This window comes from Aulonocara sp. 'chitande type north' Nkhata Bay, linkage group LG1, assembly GCF_057382095.1.
Source record: "Aulonocara sp. 'chitande type north' Nkhata Bay isolate Kocher_YH1m ecotype deep benthic linkage group LG1, A_spYH_male_GT1.1, whole genome shotgun sequence".
NCBI lineage: Eukaryota > Metazoa > Chordata > Actinopteri > Cichliformes > Cichlidae > Aulonocara > Aulonocara sp. 'chitande type north' Nkhata Bay.
The window spans coordinates 10,734,086-10,746,337 of NC_141344.1; the positions used below are offsets into that span (position 1 = coordinate 10,734,086).

The window sequence follows — 12,252 nt, forward strand, 5'->3', positions numbered from 1 at the left end:
ACGGGTAAGCAAAACAAACAAATAAATAAAGATGTGAGGGAAAAACTACAAAAACTGTATTTCACATTTTTTACGTATTCTATACTGTTGTATCTGTAGGTTCCATAACTAGTATGTGGCGTTTTAAGTATACATTTATTTGCTAAACTGCGTCGCCTTATTTGGAAATACAAATTGACGACTGCGAATTGAAAGCATGATAAAACCTGAACATTTGAAGTTGCCATCTGCTGGCCAGATAGTAGATCACATTGTTAATGACCCATGTGTTTGATTTGGCAAAGAATTTACGTTGGTTGGAGAGGGTAGTCGACTTTTTGACCAGATTGTTTAACACTATCCAGGTCAGTAAGAAACTTAAGGAAGGCAAAAGAAGTGTACCGTGTATGTGCAGAGCTGTAGTAACCACAGAGGGATAAAGTTGAATTAAGCTGCATTAAGAAGAGAGGTGACAATTAGCGAACAGTTTAGTTTCATGCCGAGAGACTGCCAGTTGCGATGATTGCTTTGAGGGTGTTGATGGAGAAGTATTGAGATGGTCAGAAGGAGCTGCAGTGTGTGGCGAAAGAGGATGTGACGAAACAGATCATAGAGCGCCAAGAAACTAACGTGAGGGTGGTGCAAGACATGCATGAGGACAGCGAGACAGTGGTGAGGTGTGCGATAGGAGACTGATGGATTACAACGGGGATCGGCTCTGAATCCGTTGTTCTTTGCAATGATGATAAGTAGGATGACAGATGATGATGCTGTCAGGCAGGAGTCTCTGTGGACTATGATGTTTGATCACAACATTGTGATCTGTAGTGACATTAGGTAGCAGATGAAAGAGAACCTGGAGAGGTGGAGGTATACTCTTTAGAAAAGAAGAAAACAGTCAGTACAAGTAAAGCAACATACCACGTGTGCAAATGAAAGGGGAACAGGTGTAACAGTGAAGATGCAAAGTGTAGAGATAGTGAATGTGGACAAGTTTAAATAGCCAAAGCGATGGACAGTACACATGAGTGATGAAGAAGAGAGTGCACACAGGTTGGAGCAGGTGAGTATCAGGGGTGAAAGGAATAGCACATAGTGAGGCCTGCTGTTATGTATGGATTGGAGATGGTGGAACTGAAGAAAAGAGTTGGAGGTTTGGAAAAGTTGAAGTTTAGGTTTTTGCCGGGGGTGACCAGGACGGACAGAATTAGAAATTAGTTTATCAGATGGACAACTCAGGCTGTTTAAGATGGTTTGAACATGTGCAGAGGAGGGATAGCAGATATACTGGACTGGAATATGTAGATGTCAGGCAAGAGGAAATGAGGAAGATCGCAGAGAAGATTCGTGGATATAGTGAAAGAGGACATGCAGACAGAGGAGGATGCTAGAGATGGGATGAGATGGAGACAAATGTGCTAAACCCTAATGGAAGCAGCCAGAAGAAGATCTGTTGTTGAGACAAGCCTGTTGCTAGGAGAGGGGAAAAGAACAAAAACCTGACCCCATGGTCACCATCGAGTTTAGCTAAGTTACGGCAGTAGTGGTTAAAAGTTACATCGTTTCTGATCAGCTGACAAAATATTTTAGTAAGTGAATTTAAAAGATTTGTTAAAAAAAAGGGGGGGGGGGGGGGGTTTGGTGGTAAATAAAACTAAAAGTACTTCATTTGGTGACAAGAGGATATTAGTAACAGGCCTATTTCATAACAGACATCCTCACAATTGTAGAAGGAAAATGACAGCATCTTTAATCACATTACCTGTGGTGAGTGAGGCATCATCAAGACTGAAAACTAAAACTTAAAACACCAAGACTGAAATGAGTCTTGGTGTTTTAAATAAAAATAATAAAATAATTCATTTTATTATTTGGGACTACAGATGCTCACATTTTCTACTGTGGCTTGTGATTTGTAAATTTGTAAGAAGTTTCAGGCTTTGCAGTGTTACGACAACTGATACCAAATTGTGCTTTCAGGAAGCTGGGTGATTTTTCACGCTCACAGAGAGACAGTGACTATTTGCAACACAAATTTGCAGTTTTGCATTAAAGCACCACCACAAAAACTCAAAGTAAGAACCCATTTATATAAAACAGTAATCATATGTTTACTATTTATACAATAATGAGGGTCCTGGGATGATATTCAGGGCCTGAACCGATTGTAGAAATTTGGCTCTTTACTTTTGAGAGGAAAACTCATTTTAGAGTAGTCTAGTGGAGAAATTGTGATACATTTTCAGTTTACTTTTTTTGCGTTAACTTGGTTTACTCTGGAGATATGACACCTCTTCCTGTTTTGTACCAGTGGTGTGCATACTTTGTGTGCTACTGATACAGAGCTATGTAGATTGTGAGTTATGTGGCGCAAGTATGTGTCACACACAGATAAATAGATAATGCTTGACATTTAATCTGTTTCTATGCAGTTGTTTTATTAAAATTGTAATTTCTGAATTAGTTCAACCATAAATGAAAACACTAAAGTTGCTCAAATTTGTGCAGTTGCAGTGAACTTACGACCTAAACTCAGTGGATGGCCTACTCTTCTTCAGATTTGAATAAGAAGATATCCAGGGGAAATTTCTGTTTTGCTTTCATTATTATTATTACTATTATTATTGTTATTTTTTTATTCCTTCTCTAATTTAACATATCCAAACATATATCTAATTGAAAAGCTCTCTGAGCTCTGCTTCATTATTGTTAACAGGCACCAGAATAAGGAAAAGGAAGGCGATAACACAATGTGTGTGTGTGTGTGTGCGTGCGTGTGTGTGTGCGTGTGTGTGTGTGTGTGTGTGCGTGTGTGAAAACTTCCATTATAATATCACTGAAACATGAAAAAACACTGGCTGCTTTTTCTACATTTAGTGAAAATTATAATGAAGCTGTTTTGGCTACATTTCATTTTCTGTAAGGTACAATGTCTCCTTTTGAAACTGTTCTACATACATGTACTTACACTTTTCTGTATTAAATGTCTGATTACTGAAGAAAGAAAAAGTAAAAACAGCCTGATCATCAAAACCAGCTGGCTGGGGACCATCAAACATTTGTGCCCAGGTCTGTCTACATGGTATGTTTTCATCTGTAAACATGAAAGCTCAATTTGTGCTTAGGAGTCTTTGTCTTGATGCTTTAGGCATGTGTGCAAGACATCACTTTTTAAAACTATGGGCTGTTTACCAATTTATATACAAATTATGATTTAAAAATAATAATAAAAATTAACAATAATAATAATAATAATTATTATTATTATATTTTGTAAGTTTATCTATTTATGCTAAAAAACACTGCATAATGTACAGTTACCATACAATCTGAACCTCACCATAAAAGGTGAAGTTCAGATTACAAGCCCTGCTTTGTAATGCTTTTTTACTTGGAATGTGCTTGCACTTAATGAACCTGAGTTGAATTGTGCAAATGTGAATTAGTCTGGTGTTGATGGGGAGCATCAGGGCACCACAAATGAATTTCAATTAATTTCAGTGGGAACATGCAAAGCCTGATTTTGTGGTCCACCCACTGATATTTGGCCTTGTAGTCTGTAATGAGTAGAGTGATTCGGCTCTGATTGGAGCACCCCACTGTTGCAATGGAGTAATCACAACCGTGTTGATATTACTCTACCAATCCTCCCACTGCGCAGAGTGGACCCCCAGCTGACACTGTTTGAATTCAAATAACCAAATCATTTAGTCATATTGTCAACCTTGCTGTGGAATGTGATTGGCAAAATAACTGATGAAATCCTGTTAAAACCTTATAGTGTGTGTTCACAGTTTGATGACGGAGCTTAAGCCAAATCCTTTTAATTAGCATGCGGATTCCTGCATGTGTTTTATTTTATGACATTGAAAGCATGAGTGCAAGGGTTGGGCTACATTTAGGTTAGTCATGTCAGAAAATAGATTTTCTGAATAATTATACTCATCTTCTGTGGAGATGGAGTCATGGAAAAACATTTTGATCTTGAGGGAAAAAATGTATAGTGACAAAATGACAGTTATGTGTCATTTTTATATTTATATATCTCTGATCACCACAAATATATGTTGTGAACCCTCTTTTGCTATTGATTTCTCACATTTCTGAAAGGCAATTCTGTGTGTCAAATGCAATCTTTTAAAAAAAAAGCTTCTGAAAGTCATGTAACAAGGTGATCACTCTTTTAATTTATGTAGCAATGTATTGAAAATCATTATTGAGGCATTTGTTTTATTCCTGCATTATTCATTTGACTGGTTAGACTTGAATTTTATAGCAGACATGTTAAATGTTTTTCTGGGTTGTGGTTCACTTTAATTCAATTTATGTTTATTTATATAGATCCAAATTACAACAACAGTTGCTTCATAGTGTTTTATACAGTAAGGTAAAGGCCCTACTGTAATGTGGAGAAAATTCATTAACGTCAATAATCAAATTATTTCCTATGAGAAAGACTTTACAAAGGTAGGAAAGAAGAATCCTTAGGCTGCCCCTCCCTGAACCATTCTCTTGGAATAACAGCCATCTGCCATGATGAGTTGAGGGGTGATAAGAGCAGTTTCCATCAATTCCAAAGAAAAAATAAACGAAATAAAACAGAAACATACAAAACAAAGAATACTAACTAAAATTGTGTGAAATGCAACGTAGTATGTACTCAGTAAGCTGTGCAGTCACTGTAATATCATGTCATGTTGTGATATTAGAAATCAATGGCAGTGCAAGTTAAATTGGTGTCAAACAGAGATTCCAACAACCAAAATATTTTCAGCCCAACACAGAGGAAAAAAGCCATCTAAGGATTTGTGCTGAATTCCATTATTCCTCTGTGAATTAAAAAAAAAAGATGTTGAAAAAGACACCGTAGCAGTCTAATTATACTACATTTTCACTTTATTTTGTGCCCGCATTATCCTGGTCTTTTCTTTTTCCTTTTTGGTCTTTTAAGAAAACTTCTTCTTTTCTCACACAGGAAATCATGATTTAGTTTCACAGTTAAATGCAGCCAGACAGTGCTAAGAATTATGAATTGTATGTTTTCATCTCTACACATAGGCAGTATTTTTGAGCAGTTCATTCGCAATATTAACTGCAGTCCTGCATCTTCAACAGATTGCACATGTGCACAGTTGAGATCAAAAGGTGAAGCCTGGAAAAATTTAAAGGGTCTTACTGTTTCCAGCTTACCATTAGGGTTTATTTCCTTCTTCTATCTTCTTCTGAGCATTACTGGAAAAGTACAAAGCTAATGTTGTTTGTTTTTTCCCCCTGTAATTCACAGATATCGGTCCCTGAGCCTAGCCTCTTTGTTCCTCATCAAGGCCTTTCAGAAAAGATACGGGGCATAATGTGTTACCATGAAACCTCATTTATTCAAATTCTTTAATCTAATTGAGTCCTCTCATTATCGCATAGAGGAAGAAATGAGGATAAAAGGGTGAAATGTTGTTGTCTCTGAGAAAAGGCAAGACTTTAACATACCAGCCTTGAGATTGCCATTAAATGATCCAAAAAATAGCATAGCCCAGAGCTCCCATTTGCTTGTTGTAAATGCTTTGTTATATTCTTAAAACTGTATTATAGATAATAAGCTCGTCAGATAATGGTGTTGTATTCTGTGGCCATTTAGCTTTGTTGTGGAAATCATCTAGTGCACTGGGCCAGTTATGTCTGTCAGATACATCAATAATAGTGCTCTTGAGCAAGTTGTTTTTCTGCGGTTGACTTGAAACTTACTTCTCCACTAGAGGGCAGCAGCCATTAGTTGATTTTTTTTTTCATATTTCTAAACCTATCTCTCATATAGGAAAATTATTTGAATACCAGTGTAATGTATATCACTTACAGCTGCATGTTAGTTATGGAATACAGCAAAAAGAGCTCCAGAAAATCCTCAATTTTCCCAGATTTTCAAACTTAAAATCTTTGACTTTGTCAAATTTTCCTCTAACAAAGTCTAAAAGCAAACTCTGAGTGATTGTTTTAGTTGTCGGGTATTTAAAAAAAAAAAATCAGTTTAAATACATTTAAATACACCAAGCCTTCATCTTCAGTCGCAGCTTTTGAAAAAATGTTGAAGACGTCTTGGTCTTCAAACTTCTCATTTCTTTTGCCCTGGATTCTGGCAGTCCTGTAGTCAGTGTTCATTATCTGCTCTTACAGCTTTGACTTCAGCACAGCAATTACATCCTCAGCTGCACTGATTAATCCAACATGGAGGCATTTCACAAAATGGTTTTGAAAAGACATTTCCAGACACTTACCAGGGAGTAGCTGTGGCACAGCTTGTTTATGCAGATAGACCACAGCCAGTCAATTGGCAATAAGATGTTTTCAATGACTGCTTAAGTGTTCTCTTAACCTCTAGTGTACACTGTGCAGAAAACAATAGACTGTCTGGAAAATGATTAATTTAATCTGCTTTAGCCCTGACATATAGTTGAGGTGCCTGATGTCATTTTTGGGTAATGTATGTTTCTCTATTGTTCAACATATTCCCTCTTTGGCCATTCATTAATATGTCTCCAGCGCTCTCTGCTTAACTGCTTAACCTTCCATTCTTTCCTAGCAATCACATAATCAATCACTGGCCCATTACTTGACAAGGCAGACAAAGAGAGTGTATGAGTGAGAAAAACCTTTTGGCCTGTCTCAACAAGCAAGAGGAATGTCGACTTCAGAGGGCTAACACAAGCAGAAAACATAGGCCCAGTAAATATTCAATTTAAAGGATTCCCAGATAAGGCGAGTTGAAAAATTGAGGCAGCACCCATTCTTCTAGATAAGAGAAGACGGAGCCATCTGGAGGCTGGGAGATAGCGAACTCCCACGCCATCCCAGAGACCTCACTCTCATCTGCTGCAGCGGCAGAGAAGGGGAAAAAAATGGAGTGCCAACACTTTCATTATGTTAACTTCAAAATGAATTTATTCACATTCAGTGCATGTAGTCATTGGCTTTGGCAAGAAGGAGGTTACTGTTGTGTCCACCATAACAGAAAACTGTAATCAGCCTTAAAGTAATGCTTTCCTTTGTCATTTATGATTGAAGTATGTAGTGAGTATTTAATGAATTGTTCACAGAAGAACATTCTGACCTTCAGAAAAAACGAGAATGCAATATATATACGTAACAATATATATGTATGCGGTGCGTGTGCATCCGTGTATGATGTGTGTGTGTGTGTGGCGCATTAACTAAACGAACAGAATTTAAGCCTAGGCCTGTATTTCCTCCAAATTCACCTTGACTGCATGCTTGAAAACCACCAGCTAAACATTACTGGCAAAACAGACTCTCAGCTTGTGAATAACCTTGTCCACATTCCTGTAATGCACTTTGTTGACTCCTTCACCATACTATTTCATGCCAGCCTCATTGGATTTAGCGCTGGGATGATGCTTTTGTCAGGATGTTTTATCTGTTCTCTCAGTCAGGTACGCTTTGCCATTATCCCTAATTACCCCCACTGCATTTCACACTTGGCCCAGAATTCTTAGTGCTTAATAACAGATGCGGGTCGATTTGAAATGTACTTATAGTGGCATTATCTGTTCAACCTGGATCGTAGACTGACTGTCCCATAGGCTCTTGGATGAAAGCTGTTAACTCTGTGATAACAATGACCTGGAATGATAACCTTCCTGCAGTCTTGAGGACACACAGTTTGCTACATATGTCCTGTATTGCAGTCACAGCATTTTGTATTCAACCTTGGGTGCTCTGCTGTGCTCTGATTCATTTAATGGGATCGAGAGGGAGGTTAATCACTATGTCCGTCATAGACTGTTAAAGTGCTATATGAAATACTAGCATTTTTCTTTCTTTGTCCAGTGAGTTCGAAAGCAAATGCCATAGACCTGACTATACCTTTTTTTCTCCTCCTAAAATATGCTAACAATGCCCCCCTCCAATTAGGAGTCACTTTGATTAATCTACTTTAGGGTGTCGACATTTGCATTTGCAGATTTTCATTAAGATCGGCATTAAGACAAGGTTCCACTTATCTAAGTTATTATGCGTGGAACATATGGGTAATTAAATGGAAAAGGTCTTAAGTATTTGGATTGATTAATTCACCGGAAGGTTTATTTTGTTTGTGTTGCTCAGAACAACTTTTAAAGAAATTTTTAATCCATAAAATTCATTACATATGCCCTCAGTTGTTGTTTTTTCCTACTGCTGTGGAGTCTGCAGAGGGTAGAATTTTGATCCAAGCACCAAAAGCGTCTGCAGCATCCAGTTAAGCTTTTGCAATTACTTAGAGGTACTGCTTTTGCAACTAAAATGGTATCTAAATGGCGTGAAAATGCAGGGAGGCAATGCATTTAAAAAATGGAAAAAGTATACAGCCATTTTATTTGCTGTCTGTCAACTCCAAGTGCATAGCGTTACTTTGAAAGCTTAGCTCCTTTTATACCATATTTTATAGCATATTATTTTGCTTATGAAATGTAAGAATATACCCGAAGAGCTAGACTACAATTGATATAGTGGGTGGCTAGGCCTATAGGCTGAAACAGGAAGGAGAGCAGCTAGTTGGTTTGATTTAATATTTTGCAGGAACAGTGTAGTGTGAAGCTCTGTCAAACCTAGTTTTAATCCTTTTCTCCACTGTGTTGTGTGATGTTATATTGCTATCTTAATGATAATCTGTGCCTGTATTTCTGCCCTAGGCATTTCTGTCAGGCTGGGTTGGTTTAGGACTGCGCCTTATCAACAGCTTTGTCATTAAATCAGCTTTTTCTACAGACAAATTTCACTGCTGTTATTCTTATCAAAAGAACAGCGCACTGTGATTTTCTGTTCAATCGCAGCTTTGCAAATTCAATGATGTTTGAGTAAGAAAGATGAAATACAAATGAAAAATCCCACTGAAAAAAAGCATTTATTTAATTTTGTTTTCATGAGATTTAATACTCAGACAAATAAAATGTGTATGCTGTGCATTTGTCATGTCACCAGTGGCTTTGGTTGTGTGTGTGTGTGTGTGTGTGTGTGTGTGTGTGTGTGTGTGTGTGTGTGTGTGTGTTTGTGTGTGTGTGTGGTGTGTGTGTGTGTGTGCACATGTGCGTTTGCGTACGTGTGTGTGTCTACTCGGATCTACGTTTTATATTCCGAAAGGTTAAATTTAAAAGCATGGGGAAAATGGTTGCCGAGATGACTGTAGCATAAGGCAAACAAATGATTTTATCCACAGGTTGTTAATAGTTTACTGAAAGCAGTAACCTAGAACCTATGAAATTCATGGCTTTTGTTAGTGTGAAATAGGATGTAATATTTTTTTCTAGATGTCATATATTAGCATGGTAGCACACATCATCAAAGTTTTCTGGATGTGAGAGACCATGTTGGACGTACCACAAAAGACGTCCTGTAAATGCTGTATGTCCAGAGGCAGCCTGTTAGGTCCCAGTCAAACTGACCTCTGGAGGATGGAATTGGTAGTCAGTTCTTCTGAGAAAGCACTGTTCTGTCTGAGTGGATGTTCTGATTGTCTCAGCATTGTGCTTGAGTGGAGTGCAGTGCCAAATGAACGCCTCTGATTCAATCCTCTCCACTGTGACACCAGTTGGGCCAGTCAGTGAGGAGGAAGGACTGAGGCTCCTTCCCCTAAACACACTCTCTTACAGTCAGGGAAACTGGTGTATTGCAAAGGTCCAAGGGATCTCTTGGATGCTGTCGCAGGTTCGGTACCCTCTCTTTCTTCCCACAATGCACTGAGAGTCTCTGGAGGCTGGTAGCCTGGTTCCTGGGGATCCAGAGGATCTTTGGAAAGAAGGATGCTGATGGAGGGCACAGTCCTGTGCACTGTCATCTCGGATGTCCCTCCTTCAGTACTCTCCCACACTTCTTTTACAACCTTATACCGGAGTTTGGTCAGCTGGTGCAAACAGCCCACTTTTCGTTTCATGATCTCGGCACAGGTGATGGTCTTTGTGACGGCACGACCTGACCCAGTAAAAACCACTTGTCTGAGCCCACCACCACTTGAATTTACCCCACTTACTCCCTTCTCTCCTTGCATCCGTGCCATGGCAAATCCCATTAAATTGCGAATCTTGCTTCCTTCCTTAACGCGCATCTCCAACACCCCAGAAGATAGCCCTGGGAAGGGACAGGGACTGTCCTCCTCAGTTCGGCACACTTTTTTGAATCCTTCTTGCCCTAATTTGAGTGCAGGAGGAGGGACTGGGAGTGGTGCTGGTTTCACTGGCCTAGAAACATTATTAACCCCACCTGGCTGTCCAGCATTGTTATAGGCTTGGCTTTGATAAACAGGGCACATGCTTGAAGTTACCCCATTCTCCATTTGGATTGGTCTGTTCAACTCCAGTCCTGGGTGGGGCTTCACGCCATCTCTGCTCAGGTACTGGTTCTGGCCACTGACCACTCCACACGCCGTAAACATTTGTGCAGTCCTCAGTGATCCACCGTAATGTTAGTCCAGGCACACACTTTTCCCACAGCTTAACATAATTTTCTTATGCACGTGGCACTTCTCTTTCTCTCTCCAGTGAACAGCTGTAAAGTTTCAAGACTTCATATTACCTCCTCCTCAAGAGCGCTATCAAAAAATTATTTAATGCTCTCCAAGACAGAGCTGCAGAAACAAGATAAATGTGTTGCTGGTAAATTAAGAGCAGTGCTGGGACCTTTAAAGATGTTCTTTAAAGAGCATCTAAATTTCATACCACAGACTGTTTGGAAAGTGCTCTGAAGATGAATAAAAAATCAATATATAAAGCTAAGTTATACACTTTCTTTAATTTGTAAGTATTTTATACGGTGGGTTATTTTCTTCTTGAATAGCAGTAAAAAATAAAATAGAGTTCTCTGTTGATTCTTCAGCAAAACTTTTCTAAAGAGAACCTGAAAGCTCAAATTAGGACTCCACCTTTTCTTTAGCGATCCAATCCAGCGCTGTTAATTTTGATGTGCTGGTCGTGTCACGTTCAACTCAAAATTGACATCTGGGGATGTCCATCTCTTAAGTTCCACGTCCTGTTTTGGACCTCTGGATGTTTTACTCCAGCTTGAGTAGGTCTGTGTCTCCTCTCCGTGTTCTCATTTTGACATCCACTGTAGATGAGGCCAGGGTTACACAGATGTCTGCAACTGGGGTGTCGTCCCTAGAGTTCTGTCTTGTCTTCAGTGATGCTCTGGGAAGTGTGTTCTGTTCCCCACAAAGAGACATAAGGGACAGAAGCTGCCTCACAAATGCTCACAGGAGGAGTGTCTGTGTGGCTGAGGGGGAGCATGAGGGAAAGGGGAGACAGCCCTCTTAAAGGCACAGGTCTTTTCATCTTTTAGACGAACACCCTCCCCTCCACAACTGAAGCCTGCCATCTGAGGAAAAAGAGAAGGGAGACGGCTACTGTGTCCCTTTAAAACCTAGAATGCAGATCCCCGGCAACTTTGTCAATCTCTTTAGAGGACGTTCCAGTGTTCAATGTACATGACTGATTAAACCTGAGTTCTGAAATAGAGACTCAGTCAACCTTTAAAAATGCATTTTCAGCTTCGAAACAATGAATTAAATTAGCTCTGTTATAATTGAAAACATCCTTCAAAGAGCTACTGAAAGTCAGCAGCATTAAATTGCACTGTACTTAGCCTTTATCCTATTAGATGTTTGTGACCATTACTATTTACATAATGCACCATTAATGGCTTCATTGCCGAGGCAATCAGGTCGTGCGGTAAGAATGCCTGTCTCTTAACGCATGGATTGTTATATTGTCGCAACCCTGGATAATCCTTGCGATCAAGGACACAAAGATCGCAAAATGCATAGAAGCATGACTTTTATCTTCAGAGTGCTGTATTAATGATAACTGTCTTCATTACTCTCTACTATATGTCGAGGTGAGGTGATGGACCCGACAGGTGAGGAAATAAGCATCTTAATGGGCTTTTTATCACCAGTGGAGGGCGCTGGCCTGCTCGCTTCCACTAAGTCGAGCCCAGACATCTGTAGTATAGCCCTGTTCAGCCCAGTCTACCGGTCGACAGGTGGATTTGTTTTCGTGTGTGACTGACAGATGAAAAAATAGGTGAAGACAGCCCACTGAGGCTGAACCTATGAGGCAGAGAGAGAGCCAGACAAGTCCTAACTACTTTCAGCTCAGTGTATTCCATGGTGCACAGTAGTACACAGGCAGTATAAACTCACTGCGACTCACACAGGCTTTATGGTGAGGCTAATTCACAATGGCATGTGTATTATATTAGATCCCTATGGTAATCAAGGAAAAAATAAGGAACAAC

The 12,252-nt window shown here is 39.4% G+C and overlaps 1 protein-coding gene across 1 annotated transcript; it reads right to left on the bottom strand.

Moving 5' to 3' along the window:
- Nucleotides 1-6,927: 6,927 nt before the first annotated feature.
- LOC147338696 (ribonuclease P protein subunit p25-like) lies at nucleotides 6,928-11,190 on the bottom strand. Its single transcript, XM_086298479.1, has one exon. It carries the CDS (start codon nucleotides 10,391-10,393, stop codon nucleotides 9,563-9,565), a length of 831 nt encoding a protein of 276 aa, XP_086154605.1. The 5' UTR covers nucleotides 10,394-11,190; the 3' UTR covers nucleotides 6,928-9,562.
- Nucleotides 11,191-12,252: the final 1,062 nt, after the last annotated feature.